The sequence below is a fragment of the Salarias fasciatus genome, chromosome 12 (assembly GCF_902148845.1).
Source record: "Salarias fasciatus chromosome 12, fSalaFa1.1, whole genome shotgun sequence".
Classification (NCBI taxonomy): domain Eukaryota; kingdom Metazoa; phylum Chordata; class Actinopteri; order Blenniiformes; family Blenniidae; genus Salarias; species Salarias fasciatus.
In genome coordinates this window covers 25158500-25178867 of record NC_043756.1, presented here as the reverse complement: position 1 = coordinate 25178867, position 20368 = coordinate 25158500, and the positions used below count along the sequence as shown (strand labels likewise).

At 46.7% G+C, this 20368-nt stretch overlaps 3 protein-coding genes across 6 annotated transcripts in view; 1 reads left to right on the top strand and 2 right to left on the bottom strand.

Annotated features, from left to right (window-relative positions):
- LOC115398130 (PDZ domain-containing protein 2-like) overlaps positions 1–4161 on the bottom strand; it is a 39217-nt gene extending 35056 nt beyond the window's left edge. For all 4 annotated transcript variants that reach the window (XM_030104779.1, XM_030104782.1, XM_030104780.1 and 1 more), the window contains exon 1: positions 3817–4161. The gene's annotated coding sequence lies outside the window, so the exon portion shown is untranslated. The remainder of the gene's footprint in view (positions 1–3816) is intronic.
- Positions 4162–7842: 3681 nt separating this feature from the next.
- Positions 7843–16059, top strand: LOC115398129 (Golgi phosphoprotein 3). Its single transcript, XM_030104778.1, has 4 exons — positions 7843–8234; positions 9738–9869; positions 13047–13161; positions 13248–16059. The coding sequence occupies exons 1-4, from the start codon at positions 8025–8027 to the stop codon at positions 13670–13672; spliced, it is 882 nt and encodes a 293-aa protein (XP_029960638.1). The 5' UTR covers positions 7843–8024; the 3' UTR covers positions 13673–16059.
- Positions 16060–16112: 53 nt separating this feature from the next.
- On the bottom strand, positions 16113–20162 carry LOC115398128 (E3 ubiquitin-protein ligase DTX3L-like). Its single transcript, XM_030104777.1, has 4 exons — positions 19912–20162; positions 17427–18428; positions 17069–17286; positions 16113–16791 (listed from the first exon to the last, which is right to left on the bottom strand). Exons 1-4 carry the CDS (start codon positions 19915–19917, stop codon positions 16722–16724), a joined length of 1296 nt encoding a protein of 431 aa, XP_029960637.1. The 5' UTR covers positions 19918–20162; the 3' UTR covers positions 16113–16721.
- Positions 20163–20368: the final 206 nt, after the last annotated feature.

Sequence of the window (20368 nt, the reverse complement as noted above, 5' to 3'; positions counted from 1 at the left end):
TTGCTAATCCCTAACCCTCACTTAAACAGTCACAATGAAATTCCTGAACCTCACGCAGATTTGAAGCTAACTGTGAGCATTTGGTTCCACACTAGCGAGATCTGACCCACGCACGGGGGATTCTTTGGCTTTGTGCTCCATAACAGAGCAAACAATGACTTCCATGGCCAGGCCCTGCTTACACAACAATGTTTTCAAGTGAAAGCAGCCAGCTTTTCATGTGTTTGGCTGTTAGTTTACACAATAGCTGAAAATGGCACTTTTGGAAACAGTTGTCAGATTAGAACATTTTGGAAACACAAGGCTCACATTCCTGTGTAAAGATGAGAAACACAGGTTTTCTGAAAGGCACAGGTGTAGCTACATCAGGAACAACGGAGGGTTCCCCAGTGTTTCTGTAACGGCCATCTAGATCACATGTGGAGACGTTTCTTTCAGACGCCAGACACTGAGCTCCAGTATTTACATGACACTGTTTTCTTGAAAGAAACAGCAACATGTGGTTACACATGCACGCCACAGCGCTTTCAGAACGTTTCCATGTGAACAGGGAACGCGAACGAGGCCTCGTACAGCCGTGGAGGTCACTCGCTGAGCGTCCATCTGGAGCCCAGGACTTCTCGAGACGAGTGGTATCGTTGCATCAATAATATCTATTGCCGTTTCTAATTTCCATCGAAGTCACACATAATGATTTTCTGTTTTATTCTTCCAAAGTGACAGCAGAGACACGAGAGGCAGCCGCACTGAGTTCAGACTTCAGCCACTCATTCATGGCTCCGGCGCTTCTGTGATTCTCTTACAGGTTTGGAAACGTGACATGTATTGAGAGCGCTGGAGACTCCTGTTGACCTACATCTGACTTGCGTCTGGCTGGTGAAGGTGGTGAAGGCTGGGAATGATCGGAGCGGTCTGGATGGCAGCCTCGAGATGTAAAAGCGATCACATTATTTCATACTGAGGTCATTTTCTGAGCTGTAGCCAGAGGAGCTTGGGAAAAAAGCACTGAATAGAGTAACAGAGCAGAGATTTCCTCCGCAGGAATGCAGAAGGTACACTGGTCTAAAAGCAAGTTAATCCTGACAGAGACGGAGGGAGAATCAAACAGATGTGTCTGACGGACAGATGTGCTCAGCAGAAGGGGGATGGGGGGGGGGGGGGGGGGGGGGGGTCGTATGTGCATTTCACTTTGAAATGTCAGTCAAGTTAGACACCACTGAAGATTTTACCAACATGAGCAGAAAAATGGCTCCACACATGTGAAGGAGCCGATATTTGTCATGTGGTTTGTTTTTGTAGTTAAATCTATGTTTTGAGATGAATTCTGAGTCGAACTGTTCACACAGCAGCGTTTTGAAAAGGATTTCCATTTACACAGCAACGGCAAAAACACTGAAGACAGCGGATTTACCATGCCAGGCCACGAGGTGGCGCTGTTGTTTATTGAAATAAAACCACATTCATACAATGGTGGCACTCTATTATTTTCAAAAAGTTGTGTTGTCAGAGGCTTGGGCACAGCTCTCAGTTAACAGACCCCCAAAATGGAACAAAGGTTCTGTGTTTTCAGTTGAAATCTGCGGCATGCAAATGAGCCCGAAGAATCCAACAAAAGTATGAGATATGTTGTTCATGATGGCCTGGATCTGGATATGTGTGTGTGTGTGTGTGTGTGTGTGTGTGTGTGTGTGTATAATTTGACTTGTGCTGAATTTTAGATTTACTATGGAATTAGCATTATTTATGATGGCAGTGTTTTGTTTCGAGTCCAATTTGTTTGGGCCCCTCAAATTTCTAGAAACGGCCCTGGGTATGGCAGCACACACACATGAATATCTCATGGTGAAACTATTTAAAATGAGGAATATGTTTGTGTTTAAATGCTCATCTCTTTCATGCAGGTGAAATCCATCCAGCCATATATGACTTACATGTTTTAAATGCTTTCTCCGTGTGGTTGTATTCGGACCATTTCACACTTTCAGGCATTCATTTGTACTTATTGTGCAACATCTAAACCAGATGAATCCAAACAACATGAAAGCCCCACAGACAGCCGCACGTATCAGACAGCCCAGTGTGTTTGAGCCATGCAACCACAAAATTCAGGAGGAATATTTAACACATTTAGAAATTAAACTCAACAGTCACGCTGAACACATGGAATTATTTTTAATGCTTTTATGGCAAACTTGATGAATTGCCATCTAAGTTGCAAAAGTGTCATTTAAATGGTGTGTAGTATAAAAAAAACTATGAAAATTCTTAGTTTTTAACATATCTAAGAGTGAAAGGAACTCCATGGTGCAGTGTGTGATTTGTTACAGTGAATTTTAATACTTCTCATGTATTTTCTCACAATACCTTTGAACATTTCATGCACATTTACTTCCACACTGAGTACAGTAACTGTTCAGCCATAATTTCACACTGCAGACAACCAACATGGAGGAAAAGTAAGATTGCATGCAGCTGGACAGCACGAGCAGAAAAAGATGCAGAACATTCAGGCGCGACCATGCGGCTGGAGAACTGGAAAGTTACCCGTTACAAAAGAGTTGGGAACAATCCCAGAGCAAAAATCAAAATCTAGTCATAAACCTCAAGCAGCGCTGTCATCGTCCATATAAGCAATTACATCGATGAAATGACCGCTAACGGGCACGTCTGCCCCACTTCAACGGACTCCAGCCCAGCAGTTCTGCACATGTTCAGCAGATTCCCTCCAGGGTGTCAAGACTCCCAGTCCACCTTCTCCTGGACCTGCTAGTTTTAGGCAAATGCAGCCCGATTCTGATGATCTGCTGACAGTGACCCATCCCTGATCTGTGCTGTGACCCTGTGAACGTTGCAGTTTTGGGTTTTTTCACATCAAATCCAGGCCTTGATCATATGTGGTACCAAATCTGATAAGTATCTGATACTCTTCAAGGCGACGTTCACATTGACGCCACGGTCTGGTTTGGTGGTTTCCAGGAGAACAGTTTGGACTGACTGGTTGTGCCACATGTATGGTTAGGTGCAGGGGGTTCTGGATTCTGGTCTGGACATGTTTTTGGAAGTTTCAGTGAGAGGACTCTGAAAGCTTCAGCAGACAAAGAAAATCTGTGCGAAACGTTTGCAGACAGCTCCTTCCTGCTCCAATAAGACAGCACCAGAGCACAAAGCAGGTCCAGGAAGACCTGGAGGATCCAGTCTGACTGTGCTGAACAGAGTCCAGACCTGAACCTGACAGAGCAGAGACTGAAGCAGGACTGCTCCTCCTACATCAGTGTCTCACCTCACTAATGGTCCAAAAGTCCCACCAACACCCCTAAAGCTGAGGAAAGTCTCCTTAGAAGAGCAGGAGCTGTTCTGGCTGCAGGGAGTGGAGCCACAGCAGAGGAAATCCTCTGGATGGAGAGTGGGATGTCACTCAAATCCAAATATGAAAACAGGTGAACAGATACTTTTGGCAATAAAAGTTTGTTTCTATGACTCCTGGATTCACTGTTGAACTGTTTGCTTCATTCACCCCCACTTTTAGTACAAAAATTGCTGAAACTTAATTTCAAACAACATTCAAACTGATGTAATGTCAAGAGAGGAGATTTAAAGCCTTTTAAAATGACTTCTTAGACAACAGTTTTAGTTTTTCCATCGACCCTGATCAGTCTCGGTTCAACAGAATCAAGCTCCTTTCAAACAGGCTTCTGGGAAGAAATGGTGGAGGAATAAACCTCTGTAATGATCGCGATCGCGTCTATCAAAACACACCGTAAAGCCCAGCTCAGACTCGGTGTCAAATGATCCATTACATTATAACCACCGCTGTACCTTTGGACGGCATCGTGCGCTCCGGAGGCTCCGGGCTCCCCTTCCCAGCCGTAATCCATGGTGCTGCGGCAGTTTCCCCCGCTAAAACACTGATTTACCACTTTAAAAGCGTTGTAAAAGGCGATTTCGTGCAGGAACAACTCTGCAAAGCTGCGTGGAAAAAGAAAAGAAGAGGGAAAAAAAGTGTAGCTCCACAGTTGAAAACTGCGCTGAGCTGCAGAGAGACGCATCCAGGACGCGCACGGCTCTGTCCAAAGTGCGCACGTGAACGGAACGCGAGTCTTTTAATCCGTATCAAACGCTTTGTGGTATTGATGAGCTTTCATTCAGCCGCCTTGTTCTCCTCTGCGGGCGGAGGGAGGAGGAGGAGGAGGAGGAGGAGGAGGAGGAGGAGGAGGAGGAGGAGGAGTCTGGGTCCACATTCTGTCGAGACGGCTGTTTAGCTCCGAACTCCGCCTGCCGGCAGAGGCCTCTCCTCCAATCGGCTCACACACACGCACACGCACGCACACACACACACACACACACACACACACACACACACACACACACACACACACACACACACACACACACACACACCAGTGATTCCCCTTAACCTGGAGCAGACCCCCCACAGGGGGCGCCAAAGCCCTCTTGAATTTAATACAGGATTTTCCAACATAAGGCGTGTGGACCAAAATCGGCCCCCAAGAGGCTCCAATATGGCCAGAAGGGGAAGTTATTTCACCCCGTTACATTTAGGGTGACCACCTGTCCCGTTTAAGGCTGTTTTGTCCCGTTATTTCAGTGTTTGTCCCGCGTCACGCGTTTGTCACGCATATCAGGACAATGTCCCGCTTTTCCATTCACTGGCAAAAAAAAAAAAAAAAAAAATACAAACAAAATGAACCAACCCAGAGCGGGTCTATTCCTCTCCCTCTATGCTCTGATCTGCGCGAGCGGAGAGCATTTCATTTTGACCAATGGTTGCAGAAGACAACGATGACGTCCGTCCAATAGGCTGCGTTTTAAGGTACTACGTCAAATGTATACGCCCCAAACAAACACACGAGGGAGTGAGGGAAGTGGAGCGGCGGGAGTCCGAATGATGAAAGTAGAGCGGCGGAAGAAGATGTAAATGAAATGATGAGTGGACCACAGTCCAAACACAGAAAGTGTTCTTTCATAAAGGAATGGATGTCTTCACACAGCTGGGTGAGACCAACTGACGAGCCCGACAAAGCCCTGTTCAGCTACCTGTGCAGCAGCAGCTTCTCCTGGTGGAGAAAATGATGTCAAACCACATGCTGGATGTGATTCTCATCAAAAAAAGGTCCGACAGCAAGAGACTTCTAATATTATTGAGCCTCTGCAGTGAAAGAGAGGACCTTACTGGAGGCTGTAAGGTCAAGCAAAAAGTATAAATTCAAGAAGGACTAAGGTGAGAGTCATATATTTATGTATTTAAATGGTCAAATAATCATGTTTTATTGTGTATGTATCTAATGATGCTAATATTTGTTGGCTGTTTTTCCGTCTGTGTTTCAGAAATGTGCCCTCGAGCCTCTACACAGTGCTGCAAGAAGCTGACCTACTGAGAGAAAAGACACAGACTATTTCTTTTACCTTGTACCTTGTACATTACAGTTAAACATGGCTATGCAAAAGCATGAGATTTTATGTTGATATATATATATATACGTGTATATTTTTTTTTTTTTTTTTTTTTCCCACTGGTATTTTATTTAAGCCAAGATTTCCACACAGTGCGCTAGTTGAATTCTGTCAGTATGGGGTATGTTGGAAGCGCCTATAGGCCTGTTGGTTATTGTCCTGTATACTTGAGAGGCTTTATGTTCGGCCTTTTCAGTGCTCTTAGATGGATTATTAATGTTAATGTGTCAATATATGTTTTACTTAAGTAAGTAAAACACATTTGTTACTTAATTCTGTGTGATGGTTCCTGAAAATATACAGGCTACATATTAAATATTTTGTTTTACTGGTCTTGTGGTCTAAACTGTGGAGTGTATGGTCAGGGTTTACAGATGGTTGCGTCCATCTCACCTTGTCCCTCCAAAACATGCCAGGTGTCCCACTTTTTGTCTTTCTGGAGGTGGTCACCCTAGTTCCATTACTTAAGTAAAATTTTGGAGAAATTCTACTAGTGAGAGCAGTTTGAAGTCATTTTGAGAGCAGAGTTCCAGACTGACAGGGTTTTCAGGGATTCAGGGACTTTTAAAGAACCACAGAATACTGGGTTTTCAGAGCAGTGGCAGCTGCCCAATAGAGGGCGCTTGGGCACTGCCCCCTCAGTGTTTTTTTTTTTTTTTTAAAGAAATGCTTTTTAGCTAGCCTTGCATAGCAGATGGGCCTGCCTGATACAGGTCCTGAAATCCTGGACTTGTGAAATATTTCCGTGGCGGACATATGAAACTGTCCATCTGGCGTGTCAGGTTACTTTTTAGCAGCATGTGTGTTTAAATTGATGGTCACATGTCATATACAAGAGTAGGGAGTAGAGTAGAGTGTTACTTTATTGATCCCAAACTAGGAAATTCTGTTGTTGCAGCAGCCTCACAAAACAAACAAAAAATAAATAAATAAATAAATATGTACAATTTACACAGGAAAAAAGTTCTATAGACCATAGACTACACACACACACACACACACACACACACACACACACACACACACACACACACAGACATATATAGACACGCCCATATATACATACATACATATACACACATATACATGTATCCACATATATACACACCTGCACATACAGTACATGAACTTGGTTTTAGTCCAGCTCGCTTGGAGGCCAAGCTGTGCTGCATCCTCACTGTAAGTGCCCAGAGCATCTCTCAGCTGACTGTAGATTGTGCTGAGTAGGATGGTATCATCAGCATATTCCAGGTCAGTCAGGTGGTAGTTGCCAAAGAACACTCCGGGGGCGCGCTTGCAGACCTTGGACATCAGATGGTCGATGATGCAGTTAAAAAGATCAGGAGCAGCCACACAGCCCTGGCGAACGCCTCTAGAGATGGTAAACCAGTCGGAGTCTATACCGTTAATACGGACACAACCCTCTGCGTTGGGGGGGGGGGGGGGGGGGGGGGGGGGGGGGGGGTTGCACCTGAATAAAACATTCAGGTAGCAGTCCTAAATTTTGATTTTTAGAAAGCCTTTGATCGGGTCTCGCACCAGTACGTCTTCCAGGTCCTGCAAAAAATGGGATTCCCAGAAAGGTTCATAGTGTGGGTGGGATTGCTGTACCAGGATATCAGTAGCAAATTTGTGGTTAAAGCTAGGGTTGGCGATCTTGGAAAACTAGCATGTAGCACGAATGTAGCATCTCCCCAAGGCTCCGCCTAGCTCCGGCCAGCTCCCACCCCATTGGAGGAGCTCCAGATGGGAGCTCTGACGCACCCGCTAACATGCACGAGCACCGCTGTCCTCAGCGCTTCTTTTCTTCGTTTTTCTTTATTTGCACTATGCCAAGTTATAGCGTACTCAACGGTAAGTAAACCCCCAAACATTCTTCTCCGCCATTCTGCAACGACGCTTCTACGCGCGCACTCAGTCACAGCAGGAAAAATGCCAATGCTGCTTTTTATTTCAAGATCAAAAACTGTGTTGCTTGTTCGTCAGAGCAGGCGGAGGTGATTCTGGGCTCAGTTTCAATGTTTTTTTCCCCCACTGGTGAATTTGCTCTGAACTGAGAGTTTGCGTCTGTCTGAGATGGTTATGATGTGGCGGCTGCCTACAGAAGTGATGCCCCTAGCTGCCCTGGCAGGAAGAGGAAGCCCAGCTGTGGTGGAGCAGCTCAAATCAACCACACACTTCAAATTTGCTGCAAACCAGCATGAAACAGGTGATGGGATGGTGTCAGTGTGGGCGGCGTGGCGGAGGGCGTGACCCTCAGGATTTTTCCAGGTTTTCCTTTGCAGACAGCTGGTTTTCCTGCCTTGACGCTGCCTCGGCCTCCCCCTGCTGGATGACTCCGGTACCACAGCCTCGAGACTCTGCACGGCGCCATATTAGACACTTCGGACGAAGTGGAGGAGGGGATCCTGGCTCCAGATGACAAGCGTGTCAGTCCGTGACTAGGACCTAATCCTCCCCAGGTAGCGGCTGCATGGTTGGCCCGTCACCGAGCGGAACCTCTCGGGCAGTGCAGTCCGGGACGTTTGGTTTTCGTCGCGGTTGAGGCAGACATGACTTCCCTGACTCAGAGGAGCTCCGGCCTGGTGCAGCGGCGGACTGAGGCTTCACGCAGCGCCGCCGACAAAGAGCGACCCACCGACCAGGAGGACCACGAGCCCCGGCGGGGGGACGAGCAGGACGACGACGACAGCGGGGACTCGAAGGAGACCCGGCTGACCCTGATGGAGGAGGTGTTGCTGTTGGGACTGAAGGACCGGGAGGTAAACGGAGCCGCTGTCCGTCAGGACGGTTATCATCGCAGCATTAGCTGCTAACCGTGGCTAACAACAGCCAGGCCCGGAGCGGATAGACTTTAATATCTCTTCCTCACGGAGCCTTGTCAGTCACAGAAACTGAATTATTTCAAACGAACAGTGGCTGGAGAAGCAGTTTGTGTCTGTTTGTGGTTATTTCCATGGCTGTCGTAGTGCTGCTAAAGCTAAGGAGCGTTTCCAGCGTGGACCAGGAAACTTGTAACACCGGGGTTACGGGATTTATCGTGTCGCAGCTGACTGTGTCTCAGGCTCGGACACAGAAAGTGACACGTTTAGCTTCCAAACTACAAAAATGGCTCCTTTAAAGTCTGCTGGTGGTCAGCAAGTAACTCGTTGCTTTCCACGCGGGTTTGGGGTCAAAGTACGTTTAAAACAGCCGCATCCGTCACCATGGTTCAGTCTGTGGATGTCAGTCTTATGAGCCGGTCATCTCTCCGGGTAAAACGTGAAACAACGATGCTTCTCTGCGTTTGGGGTTGTTGGTGTTCACTGAAACGGTGATCTCTGAGATTTGGAGAAACACCGTCTTTATGGTTGCATGTAGACGGAGGAGACGGTGTTTAGCGTCACAGTGTGAGGCAGGAACGTCGCCTGTGTGCGACCTGTTTACAGTCTCCGCTCCGCTGCTGTTCTGAAGACAGTGCCGATCCCTGTGCTTCGTTACACACAAGTCCCAGTCGATACTGTCTTTTATTTGACTTGTTTTGTTCTTTATTACCTCATTCAGGAGGAGCTCCACCTCTCTGTCGGTCCAAACAAACGACCATCGAAAGAACAGGAAGGAATATGTGCTTTGATTGTCATCTTTTCTAGGATTCTCATTGGTTAGCACGACTTTATACTTATGACTACACTGCCCTGGTTTGGCATGCTCATAGCAGCACTTAATCAGGTTTTGTGCAAATGAAATGTGTTTGGAAATGAAAAAGGGAAAATATCCACTTGTGGGAATACTCAGCTCTGTGTAAACCACCAGTCGCTTTATTAGGTACACCGAGCTCGTGTCTGGTTGAACCCCCTTTTGATTTCAGGATTGCCTTAATTCCTCCTGGTTTTGATGGAGGTCCTTCATATCAGCGTTCAGTTCAATTTTATTTGTGTCGCACAAAACAGAAGTTATTTCATAACACGTTTACCGAGAAAAACTAACAATTCCACAAATCCTCTCTCAGGTTGACAGTGCAGTTCAGTTCTCAGAATCAGAGGCTCATTCATGCTGTTCTGATCAAACTGGTGCCTCAGGTTAGCCCAGCTGTTATCATGCCTGCAGCCAGAAGAGCTGTAAAAAGTGGAAACTAGAGCGTTTCGACAGTGTTCAGACATTCCAACATGAAGCCTTTTCTTTAGTGAGCCGCTGCACCTGTCCTCACTCTGTCTCTGTTGGTATGCTCGTGTTTCGAACAGGCTTTTGATGGTGTGTGTGTGTGTGTGTGTGTGTGTGTGATGCAGGGCTACACCTCCTTCTGGAATGACTGCATCTCGTCGGGGTTGAGAGGCTGCATGCTGATCGAACTTGCTCTGCGAGGACGCCTCCAGCTCGAGGCGTGTGGCATGAGGAGGAAGAGTCTGCTGGCCAGAAAGGTGGGTCGCATTCCTCACCTGAAAACTAAACTACACATATGTATTAGGGCTGCAACAGTACACGGCAAAATATTGAACTTTTCAGTCCGCTCGGCATGGGGTTAGGGGGCCCTAATGGGCCGCGTTTTTTTGGTTTTGTGATTCATTTTACACTTCTGCTTTACAGCCCATCGTTTAACCCCCAAATTCCACCGGACGCGAAAGCGCCTCGCTGTGTAGTGGAGTGCTGGCGTCTTGCTCCAAAGCACACTGGAAGTGCTGCGCGTCCGGAGGGGGAGAGCTGCTCCTCGGAAAGGCTGTTGTGCTGTCGTGAATTAGGGTGTATGTGCCTATGTGCCTGTCCGGACGGATAAAAAAACGCTCTCCCTCCGCGACCTAATGTCCAACTGCAAACATTCATAGGTTTTCATATTTTAATGAGGATAGCATGCAAACAATGACAGAAGGGGGAGGAATAAGTAACGGAACCATCACATTTAATATTTTGTGCCCCCCCCCCCTCCCTCCTCCTTGGCAGCAATAATTTCAACCAGACGCTTCCTGTAGCTGCAGATCAGTCTGGCACATCGATCAGGACTAATCTTGGCCCATTCTTCTTTACAAAACTGCTGTAGTTCAGTCAGATTCCTGGGATGTCTGGCATGAATCGCTGTCTTGAGGTCATGTCACAGCATCTCAATGGGGTTCAAGTCTGGACTTTGACTTGGCCACTCCAGAACGTGTATTTTGTTCTTCTGAAACCATTCTGAAGTTGATTTACTTCTGTGTTTTGGATCATTGTCTTGTTGCAGCGTCCATCCATTTTTTAACTTCAACTGTCTGACAGACGGCCTCAGGTTTTCCTGCAAAACATTCTGATAAACTTCTGAATTCATTTTTCCATTAATGATGGCAAGTTGTCCAGGCCCTGAGGCAGCAAAACAGCCCCAAACCATGATGCTCCCTCCACCATGCTTCACGGTGGGGATGAGGTGTTGATGTTGGTGAGCTGTTCCATTTTTCCTCCACACATGACGTTGTGTGTTCCTCCCAAACAATTCAACTTTGGTTTCATCAGTCCACAAAGGATTTAGCCAAAACTTCTGTGGAGTGTCCAAGTACCTTTTTGAGAACATTAAACGAGCAACAATGTTTTTTTTAGACAGCAGTGGCTTCCTCCATGGAGTCCTCCCATCAACACCATTCTTGGCCATTGTTTTACATATAATTGATGTGTGCACAGAGATATTGGACTGTGCCAGTGATTTCTGTAAGTCTTTAGCAGACAGTCTAGGGTTCTTTTTTACCTCTCTGAGTATTCTGCGCTGAACTCTTGGCGTCATGTTTGGTGGACGGCCACTCCTTGGGAGAGAAGCAACAGTGCCAAACTCTGTCCATTTGTAGACGACTTCTCTGACTGTCGATTGATGAACATCCAGACTTTTAGAGATGGTTTTGTATCCTTTCCCAGCTTTATACAACTCAACAATTCTTGATCGCAGGTCTTCAGACAGCTCTTTTGAGCGAGCCATGGTGCACATCGTCCAGCCGCTGGCTCCCAGCTGTTAGCATCGTAGTTAACTTAGCTCAACTGCGGGAGGTGAAGAGGAGACAGAGCCGGACTGACAAAAGTGGACAAAATCCTCCTTCCAGTGGTCCAGGGGACGGCGTATTAGCACGTGAAGTAAATCCGAATGGTTATAAAACATTTTAAAAGACGTGTTTTCTTTTCAATCCGTTAAAATAACGTTTTGATACACACAGACCTGCGCATGCACAGTGCTCCGTGGAAGGATCCACGGAGCACTGCGCATGCGCAGGTCTGTGTGTATCAAAACGTTATTTTAACGGATTGAAAAGAAAACACGTCTTTTAAAATGTTTTATAACCATTCGGATTTACTTCACGTGCTAATACGCCGTCCCCTGGACCACTGGAAGGAGGATTTTGTCCACTTTCTCAGTCTGGCTCTGTCTCCTCTTCACCTCCCGCAGTTGAGCTAAGCTAACTACGATGCTAAATGCTGGCAGTCAGCGGCTGGACAAACGGCCCCAAAAAAGGTATTTATGAGCTTATCTCACTGTTTAAATGGTCGGGATAGGGCTTGGGTCCAAAATCTTCAGAGTATTCCTTTTAGTCTCCTTAAGCAGAGGGTTCAGTTACTTATTCTTCCCCCTTCTGTCATTGTTTGCATGCTATCCTCATTAAAATATGAAAACGTATAAATGTTTGGGTGGTTTTAGTTGAAGAAGACACTGTTCTTTCATCTGTGTGATTTTGACAAAGATCAGATCACATTTGATGGTGATTTTATGCAGAAATGTGAGAAATTCCCAAAGGTTCAGATACTTTTTCATACCACTGACAAGCAGTCAGGCAATAAGAGGATATTTATTATTTGAAAATACTATGTTCAGTATCTATTATCATGAGAGAGGCGCATGATATTATACAGTACACCAGCAATATTATTTGTTCATGTTTGCTGTGAAATGCAGTTTCTGTTGACGAGCAAAATAAAGGGATATTTTTGGGACAAAAAGTTGTTCTCTTTATGCACAAAATGTGTACCGAACTGAGACCGTGGCGAAAAAACCGAGGTACGAACCGTACCGTGGGTTATCTGTACCGTTGCACCCCTAGTATGTATATTTCCAGCTGTTTGTCATTTTCACCATTATCTGTTGTTTTTTAGTGCCATGTTAGTGCGTGTATTGTGTATACTATTGAACACCTGCTGAGATGTTCTTGTACTTCGGGGCCATTTTACACTGGTTGTATTACGGATGTGGAACGGAGCAGGAGCTTCAAGCGTAGGTATGTGGCCATAGATATGGCCACCAGCATTAGCCCCATTAGAATAAACAACCCTGAGCGTCGCGTGTAGCGCCTTGTAGCAGGCGACCAGAGCAACGTTAAAAATCGGATCATTTTGAGCGTGTTTTGGGTGTTCGTTTACACAGCGGTGCCGTATCGTATCCCTCGTTGCTGCTTGGCTTCATTCACGACTCCATTGAAGTGAAGCCGAGTGGCCTGAACGAGGGAACAAATCCAACCTGAGGTTTAGGACGCGCAGTGTCACTGTGGTCTACTGTTGACTTGTGGTTTGGTTCCAGTCAGGGTTGACTTTCTGAATGGTGATTGGGTTTAAATGAACTGCTGCAGCTGTGTAACCGGCTGCCTTCACGCCATCCACAGGTGATCTGCAAATCTGACGCCCCCACCGGCGACGTGCTTTTGGACGAAGCTTTAAAACACATCAAAGACACGCAGCCGCCGGAGACGGTGCAGAGCTGGATCGAGCTGCTCAGCGGTGAGTTCTCCCTGCGTCCCGGAAAAACGCACGCGGGTAGAATCCGTTCGCGAATGACTAACCCCCGCATCTGCCCGCTGTTTCAGGAGAGACGTGGAACCCCCTGAAGCTCCACTATCAGCTGAGGAACGTGCGTGAGCGTCTGGCCAAGAACCTTGTGGAGAAAGGCGTCCTCACCACGGAGAAGCAGAACTTCTTGCTCTTTGACATGACCACACACCCCCTGACCAACAACAACATCAAGCAGCGGCTCATCAAGAAGGTCCAGGAGGCCGTGCTGGACAAGTGGGTCAACGACCCCCACCGAATGGACAAGCGGCTGCTGGCGCTCATCTTCCTGGCGCACTCGTCGGACGTCCTGGAGAACGCCTTCGCCCCGCTGCTGGACGACCAGTACGACCTGGCCATGAAGAGAGTGCGGCAGCTGCTGGAACTGGAGCCCGAGGGGGAGAGCGTGAAGGCCAACGCCAACGAGCTGCTCTGGGCCGTCGTGGCCGCTTTCACTAAATGAGGCTCCACGGCGCCGCGCCGCGCTCTGGGGGTCGGGACGGGAACACTAACTCCAACGCGGGGACTCGGCGGGCTTCCGGCGAACTTCCTGCCTGGACGCTGGGATCGGGCTGCCCGCTCTCTCACACCTCATGCTCCTCTCAGATTTGATTTCTGGCCGCGTGTCACTTTCGTCTTCACATTTGTTTAAAAAAAGAACTGTATGACGTTTCAAAGACTGGTTGGTTTGGGCTGGGCGGGGATCCAGATGCAGATTCATATCATTGGTTCTTTTCTCTGAGGTACGGTGTGTTCTGCTGCAGGTTCTGAAAGATCAGCCGATAACTAGGATTCCGTTTACTCTCAGATCAAGTGCATGGCTGTGGCGGTGATTGTGGTGCCATCCAGACCAGCATCGGACACTTCTGACCTCCAGAGAAGCCCCCAGCAGGCTTGCAAGCCGGGCCACGCTGCGGCTTCATGTCACAACCAAGTCAAACCCTCCAGATTAACGTCCCGCTTTAATTTAAAGGTACAGTGGAAGTCCAGTGTTTGAGAATGAAATTAGACAAAAGAAATAAACTAGAAAAAATCAAACTGTCAGAAGATTTTAATCTTAAAGTTCAACGTTTGAATCATGGCAGTTTGCCGTTAGCGTTGACCTTCGTGTTGTTTGAAACGCTCTTCTTGTCAGGTTCTCTTTAGCTTTATCTGTCAAACTGGAACGTCTTGACACCACTGTCCGTCTTAGCCTCAACATGAGGAGTTCTTCTGGGCGGTGTCTTTAATCGTTACATCTCTCGATTCTGTAATATTTTGACTTTCAGAATGCAGCGTTTTGTTTTTTCACTTTCCCTCAAGGTGGCAGGAAGTTACTTGTACTTCGGTGCAGACGCCTGGTCCGGGGCCTTTCTGCTTCCAGGGAGTGGACTTTCTAAAAAGTGTCATGAAGGGTGTTAAAGCAGGGAAATGACCTGAAGGCTCAACATCACACAGCAGATTGTCATTGATCAGTAGGTTAAAAAAAATACAGTGAACCAGGAGGAATGAAGCAGGATAAGACGGTAGGTCTGCTGTGATACCTGGCCTTTATTTTGAAAGAGCTAACAAAAGTAAAAGTGCTCCATTATCATCTCAACCTGTCAAGCCAGCATGAGAAGAGAAGAGCTGTTTCCAGGCTTGAGCGGGTGTAGTCCTGTGAGCTGCCAGCGGGTGGCAGTGCTGAGCCTCAGGCGCCAAAGCAGAATACAATCGAGAGAAAATCTGAAGGCCTGCTTCTGGTTGGAGAATTAAAGATGACTTTGATTTTTTTTTTTTTTTAGCTTCTTTAGTTGCAGGAATTGATTAAAGAGAAATTATATTTTTGACTTTTTACTGTGTTTTAGGAAGCATAATTAAAAGGACTTAATGTTGAAATTTGACATTAGCTTCATAAATATTAATTTTCAGTTTCTGTCAAAAAAATGTTAAATGAAATATTCATGTAGTCACATCTGTATGCATTGGTGTTCATGATTGAATTATTGATTATCATGCAGTCACTGAGGTCGAATCAGTTTTGACTCCCCTGGTTTAGACCTGATTCGTTCGTTTCAAATGTTTCGGCTCCTGCCTCCCAAAAAATAATGTGCAACTCAACAACTCCTTTCGGATACCCAGGGGGCCATTTACACGACATCGATCCCTGGCCTCTGGAAACCGAACGCTCGGGCTCCATCCGGGGCCGACGGTGGAAAGCCGTGCCTTCTCGCCTGAACCGTCGTGTAAACTGAGCCCTGAGGAACCAGCCGGGATGAGCTGAGCTCTGAATGAATGTGTTCAGTCTAACTCGATGAGTCCGAGGATTCATATGACAGTTCTAAAGCTTTCACAAACTGGCGCCCGGATTGTCTTTCAGAAAGTCAGACCGTCCTGACCGGAGCATTTACTGTCCTTTGGAATCATCTTGAGCAAAAATCTTGACGCATGCGTTGAAAGCAAGTTCTGCGTTTGTTAGTTTTTTTTTCTTTCTTTTCGTTTCTCCCCATCATGGCCGCCGTCTGTGGTCGAGCCTGGAGCGGTGAGGTGGACTGACATTCCAGATGCTCCTGTGTGTGCTCGTGTCCCTGAACCAGGACCAATTCACAGACATCTTTGCTTTCTGAAGCCTTTTTACAACAAACTGTACCTCTGCTCTTAAGTTCATGATTGCCTGTTGTCTTCATTTGTTTAATCTGTTTTAACAACTTTTGCTACGCCACCTCTGATCATTTTGGAAGACGTTGTACATGTAGCAAAGGGAACGGGAGGAAGTCACAGATGGAAATATGAGAGATTATATATGTTATCTAAATAAAGGGACCTCCAGTCTGTGTACTTTGTTTGAGCGGAGAAAATAAACTGAGTTTGGAAGTGCCTGATCAGAACGCAGCCGCTGCCGTTTGAATCCATACATGTACAAAATGGTCGAACATCCAGGAAACATAATTCCACCTCACATTTAAAAAGTGGTTTTAATGCAAACACTACTTCACTCGGAGTAAAAGAGGAAGACGTTTCTTGATTAATTCCTGTTTGGATTGAATGTCCACACTGCAGTGATCATCTGAAGATTAAATTATTCAATCAAAAATACAGACAGTATGATTCGCCAGAGTTAAATGTCAAATTGAAATTGCGCAAACCACCAAGCACAGAAACATTAACTGTTCTGTCTGCCACTCTAAGAATTAAAAATTGAATACAATCAATGCTTTCTTTAAAACTTTCACCATTTGCCATAGAGCCACTTGTGGGCTGTTCTTAACCCCCCAGGACGGGCATCACCGGCTTAAAAAGACCTTGAACGCTCACATCAAACAGTTCTCCAAATGATTTTACTAGAACAGAAAACACAAATTATTTAATACAGTGAAGAAAAAAAAAATCAAGAAAAACACTAGATATACAAACTGGTCTTAATTCTATTTCCCCTGATCGACAGATTATCCAATATAAGGTCAAAACTATGAAAACGTTCACATTTAATGACAAAATGTTCATAAGGAATGTCTGGAAGGCCTTTCAGGATCATTAGTGACAAACTGCAGAAGTCATTCAATCCCCTTGGCCTTGAGCTCATCTCGGACTCGGCGTAAGTAGTCTGGATCTGGATATCCATAGCTGTGAACACAGAGACAGAATCTGTGACCGATCAGGATCTGGAAAACTCACATATATGGAACATGCACAATTCAAAAAAAAAAAACAACCAAACACTTTTTAGCCGGTCAGGACTATACGGATTATTTAAGTGTCATAAAGTGCGAGATGTTTTTTTAATGTGGACTGTACGCCGTTCACTTCAGCTCCTGGACTCGTTCACCACAGATCCGTTTCAGATCCACATCCATTTAGTGATCAATCAACATGACCCCGGTGAAAAGACGGCGATGCTCACCAAGTCGGTCCTCCATGCATGGATGTTTTGTGGTGGATGTCGTTCCAGGTGACCACGTTGTTCCTGCCGGTGGTGGTGGAGCGGCCGATGGTGAAGATCAGCTTCTGGTCGAACGCTCGCCGCAGCAGCTTGGCCACGGCCCTGCCCTCCGGAGAGTCTGGTAGGTAGGCCCTCCTGGACGCTCCTCCATACGGCTGACCGGGGTTCGGATGATACCTCTGCACACACACACACGAGACAAGACTCTCAGCCGGCAGCTATCACGCTGTCTTGAAACGTGTGAGCGGGGCCTCGGCGAGCAGACTGACACCGGGGACCATTCCCTGCACCACCCGATTCCCCGAAGCTGTCCTCTCACCTTCTGAATGCCACTTGGAATGTGATAATCGATGACTATCGAGCCGTAGCTTTCATATCCGGGTAAAGGAGTGGAGCTTTTGTTGACGCTCATCGATCCCCCAGGCTGCGTGCCCTCCAGGACCCCGAACACCTGTCCGCAGGTGGGACACACGGGCTTGTAGGCAAAAGCTGTTTTCAGACAGTCTTTGCAGAACGAGTGTTTACATCTCAGCGTCTCCTTGTTGGATGCGAGTATTTTGTCCATGCAGATTGCGCAGGTTTCTTCTTCAGGGTCTTTGCCGGGGTCAGGGGAGGCTTTCTGCGGCGAGGTTCTGCCTCTCTGAGTGTCTGCTGGAGTTCTGCTTCTCGATCTCTTCAACGAACCCTGCGTTCTGGGCGAGAGTTGCGCCCTCAGCTGCGCGACGTAGCTGAAAGGTCCCATCACCGTTGTTTCTTGCTTGTTGGCACCAGGTTTAAAAAGAAGCTGTGGAAATCGCTGCTGGAGGGCCGACTGGTCAGGCGGACTCAAGCGGAACGACGCACTTTCAAAGTCAGACGCGGTTCTTTGGTAGAACGTGATGAACCGCTGTCTGGCCCAGACACAACGCATTCTGGTCGCAGGGTCGGGCGAGTCGTGCCGCAGTCTAAACGCCACCTGCACCATCCTGCTGGATTTGCCGTGACCGGCCATGGGGTCAGGCTGGATGTCCATCACCACACTGTCTCCTTGAATTTTCTTTAGCCTGTCCACACATTTCTGCTCAATATATTCCATCACCAGCTGAGACACATGGGCGGGCTGGACCTGCGAGAAACCACCGTCATCCGGCGGCTGCGCCCGTCTTCCTGGTGGGGCGCTGGAACCCTGCAGTGCTTTTACAAGCTTGTCCAGCTCGTCAAGACTTCCCTTGACTTTGTAGTGAGAACCACAGTCCTTGGGTCTGTATCGAGAAAGTGCTTTCTTTTGTTGTTCATTTTTCAGACAAACTTTGTTAACGATGAGTGTGATATCTGTGATAATCTGCAAAAAAGAACGAAAAGCTGAAGTTAGTTATGTCTGTAAATCAGTTTCAGAGTTTCATGGCTCACACTCCAGTGATGCTACATGCTAACCATGATCGTTTTTGTACTGTAGATGCAGTTGGACGTGTGAGTAGCGTGATGCAGAAGCTGAACGGAGGCGCTTCACGGTAGAGTTGGCCGGTAGCCACATTCTGATACCGTTACACCTTCCCTGTTTGACCCTCGTGACTCTGCTGCCCCCCCACCCAGGGTTCAAAGGTTCCACGTGCTCACAGGAGGTCGTAAAAACTGTGCGGTCTGAGACACGTGTGGAGAAACCCTTTCACTGGCAAATGAAGCTCGGAGTCTTTTTTAGATGACACAAAATTTCATCAATAAATAGAGAAGAATCTAAAGCAAAACCGGTTTTTAAACATTTCACTGTATTTGACACCAGAAGACATTTTGAATGACTTCAGCTCCTTTTACCTGCTGAGGAAATGCAGAAATTACATTTAGGAGTAAACATGTCAGAACGATTACAACTTCACCCAGAGAAAAGTCAGGTCATTGTTTCAGGCCCCAAAGAAGAAAGGTTAAAGGTCAGTGCTTATCTCAAACCAGACATTCAACAACCACGTAAAGACAATGAAGTCTGCCCATTATCATCTGAAAAATATCACAAGAACTGAAGGGTTTATGACAGAACAACACTCAGAGAACCTTGCTGATGCATTTATTTTCAGCAGGCTGGGTTACTGCCACGGCGTGACACAGCTGCAGTGTTCACCAACACAAAGAGGGTGGAGCACTCCGAGCACACTACACCTGTGCATGGCGGCCTGCAGGCAGCCTCAAGGGACTGGCTGGAAAGCTTTTCATGGTCACGGGCTGAAATACACCTTGGATTGGGAATCTCCAGACCTCTGAGTCCCGAGGACTGCCGTCACACACTACTCCTTGTGAAACAGGCTTTGACTCACGATGTTCCTCTTTCTCAGTGAACATCTTTCTGAATTATTCTCCTCATGAAGTCTTTCTTTATTCTTTTGTCAAAATCAATTCCTTTGTAAAGCACTGATAAATAAATGCAGCTGCAATTGTTTAGGATACTTGGGCAGTTTTTCAGCTCAGCTCTGTGTTGGTGTGTCCGCTATATTGTCAACAACAACACCAACAACAACAATAATAATAAAGTCTTGTTTTGTTTGAAAGTCTTAACATTTCCTTGGTGGCCTGAGGCCTCTTGTGGCCCACGGGCCTTATGTTTGACGACACAAACACATTAGGTAATCATTAACCTTTAAACAACATGAGTTTTCTTTCTGTGTCGCTTTCACACCGTATAAAGGCTCAATGTTTGGGTGGGACGATCATCAAGAAACGCAGAAAGGCATGATGGGAAAAACACGCGCTTTAAAACTAATTCTTCCACCCAGCGAGGAGAAATGTTTCCACAAACATGCTGAAAGTTTTGATTACAGAGAGAGTCTGACACCTACCTCCATTTTCCACAAGCGTGTCGGGCACAGAGGACAGAGAGAGGAGGGCACGGTGTTTGAGCGCTGTACTTTCACTTTCCGCGGACACCCTGTTTGAGTCCTGCCCGGCACTGCCCTCTGCTGGAGACATGTAGAACTGCAGGCCACTGCCACAGTGGCTGTGAATCAGCGCCCTCTGCTGGAGACTTGGAGAAGTGCAGGTCAGGCTCTTTGAACGGGGAGCTGTCGGTACCTGAAGCTGCCGGGGCTGGTGGATTGAACCAAGGACCTTCTTGCTCTGAGGGAAGAGCGCTAACCACTGCGCCACCGTGCGGCCCTGTCTATTGAATACATTATGTTTTTTTTTTTTTTGTCTGTTTATTTTTTCAGAAATATGTATTTACTACAGCAGAACTTTGTCACCGTCGTCTCTTCCTCCGTCATGACAGTGAATAATATTACTATTCTTTTAGTCACT

Excerpts from the sequence above, each read along its gene's own strand:
- LOC115398128 (XM_030104777.1), bottom strand. Across the intron at positions 17,287-17,426 it reads TTCCAAGTGGCATTCAGAAG|AGGTATCATCCGAACCCCGG; the intron begins GTGAGAGGACAG and ends GTGTGTGTGCAG. Across the intron at positions 16,792-17,068 it reads ATGCATGGAGGACCGACTTG|CTATGGATATCCAGATCCAG; the intron begins GTGAGCATCGCC and ends CTGTGTTCACAG.
- LOC115398129 (XM_030104778.1), top strand. The coding sequence starts at position 8,025 with ATGACTTCCCTGACTCAGAGGAGCTCCGGCCTGGTGCAGCGGCGGACT. Across the intron at positions 9,870-13,046 it reads AGAGTCTGCTGGCCAGAAAG|GTGATCTGCAAATCTGACGC; the intron begins GTGGGTCGCATT and ends CGCCATCCACAG. Across the intron at positions 13,162-13,247 it reads CTGGATCGAGCTGCTCAGCG|GAGAGACGTGGAACCCCCTG; the intron begins GTGAGTTCTCCC and ends CCGCTGTTTCAG.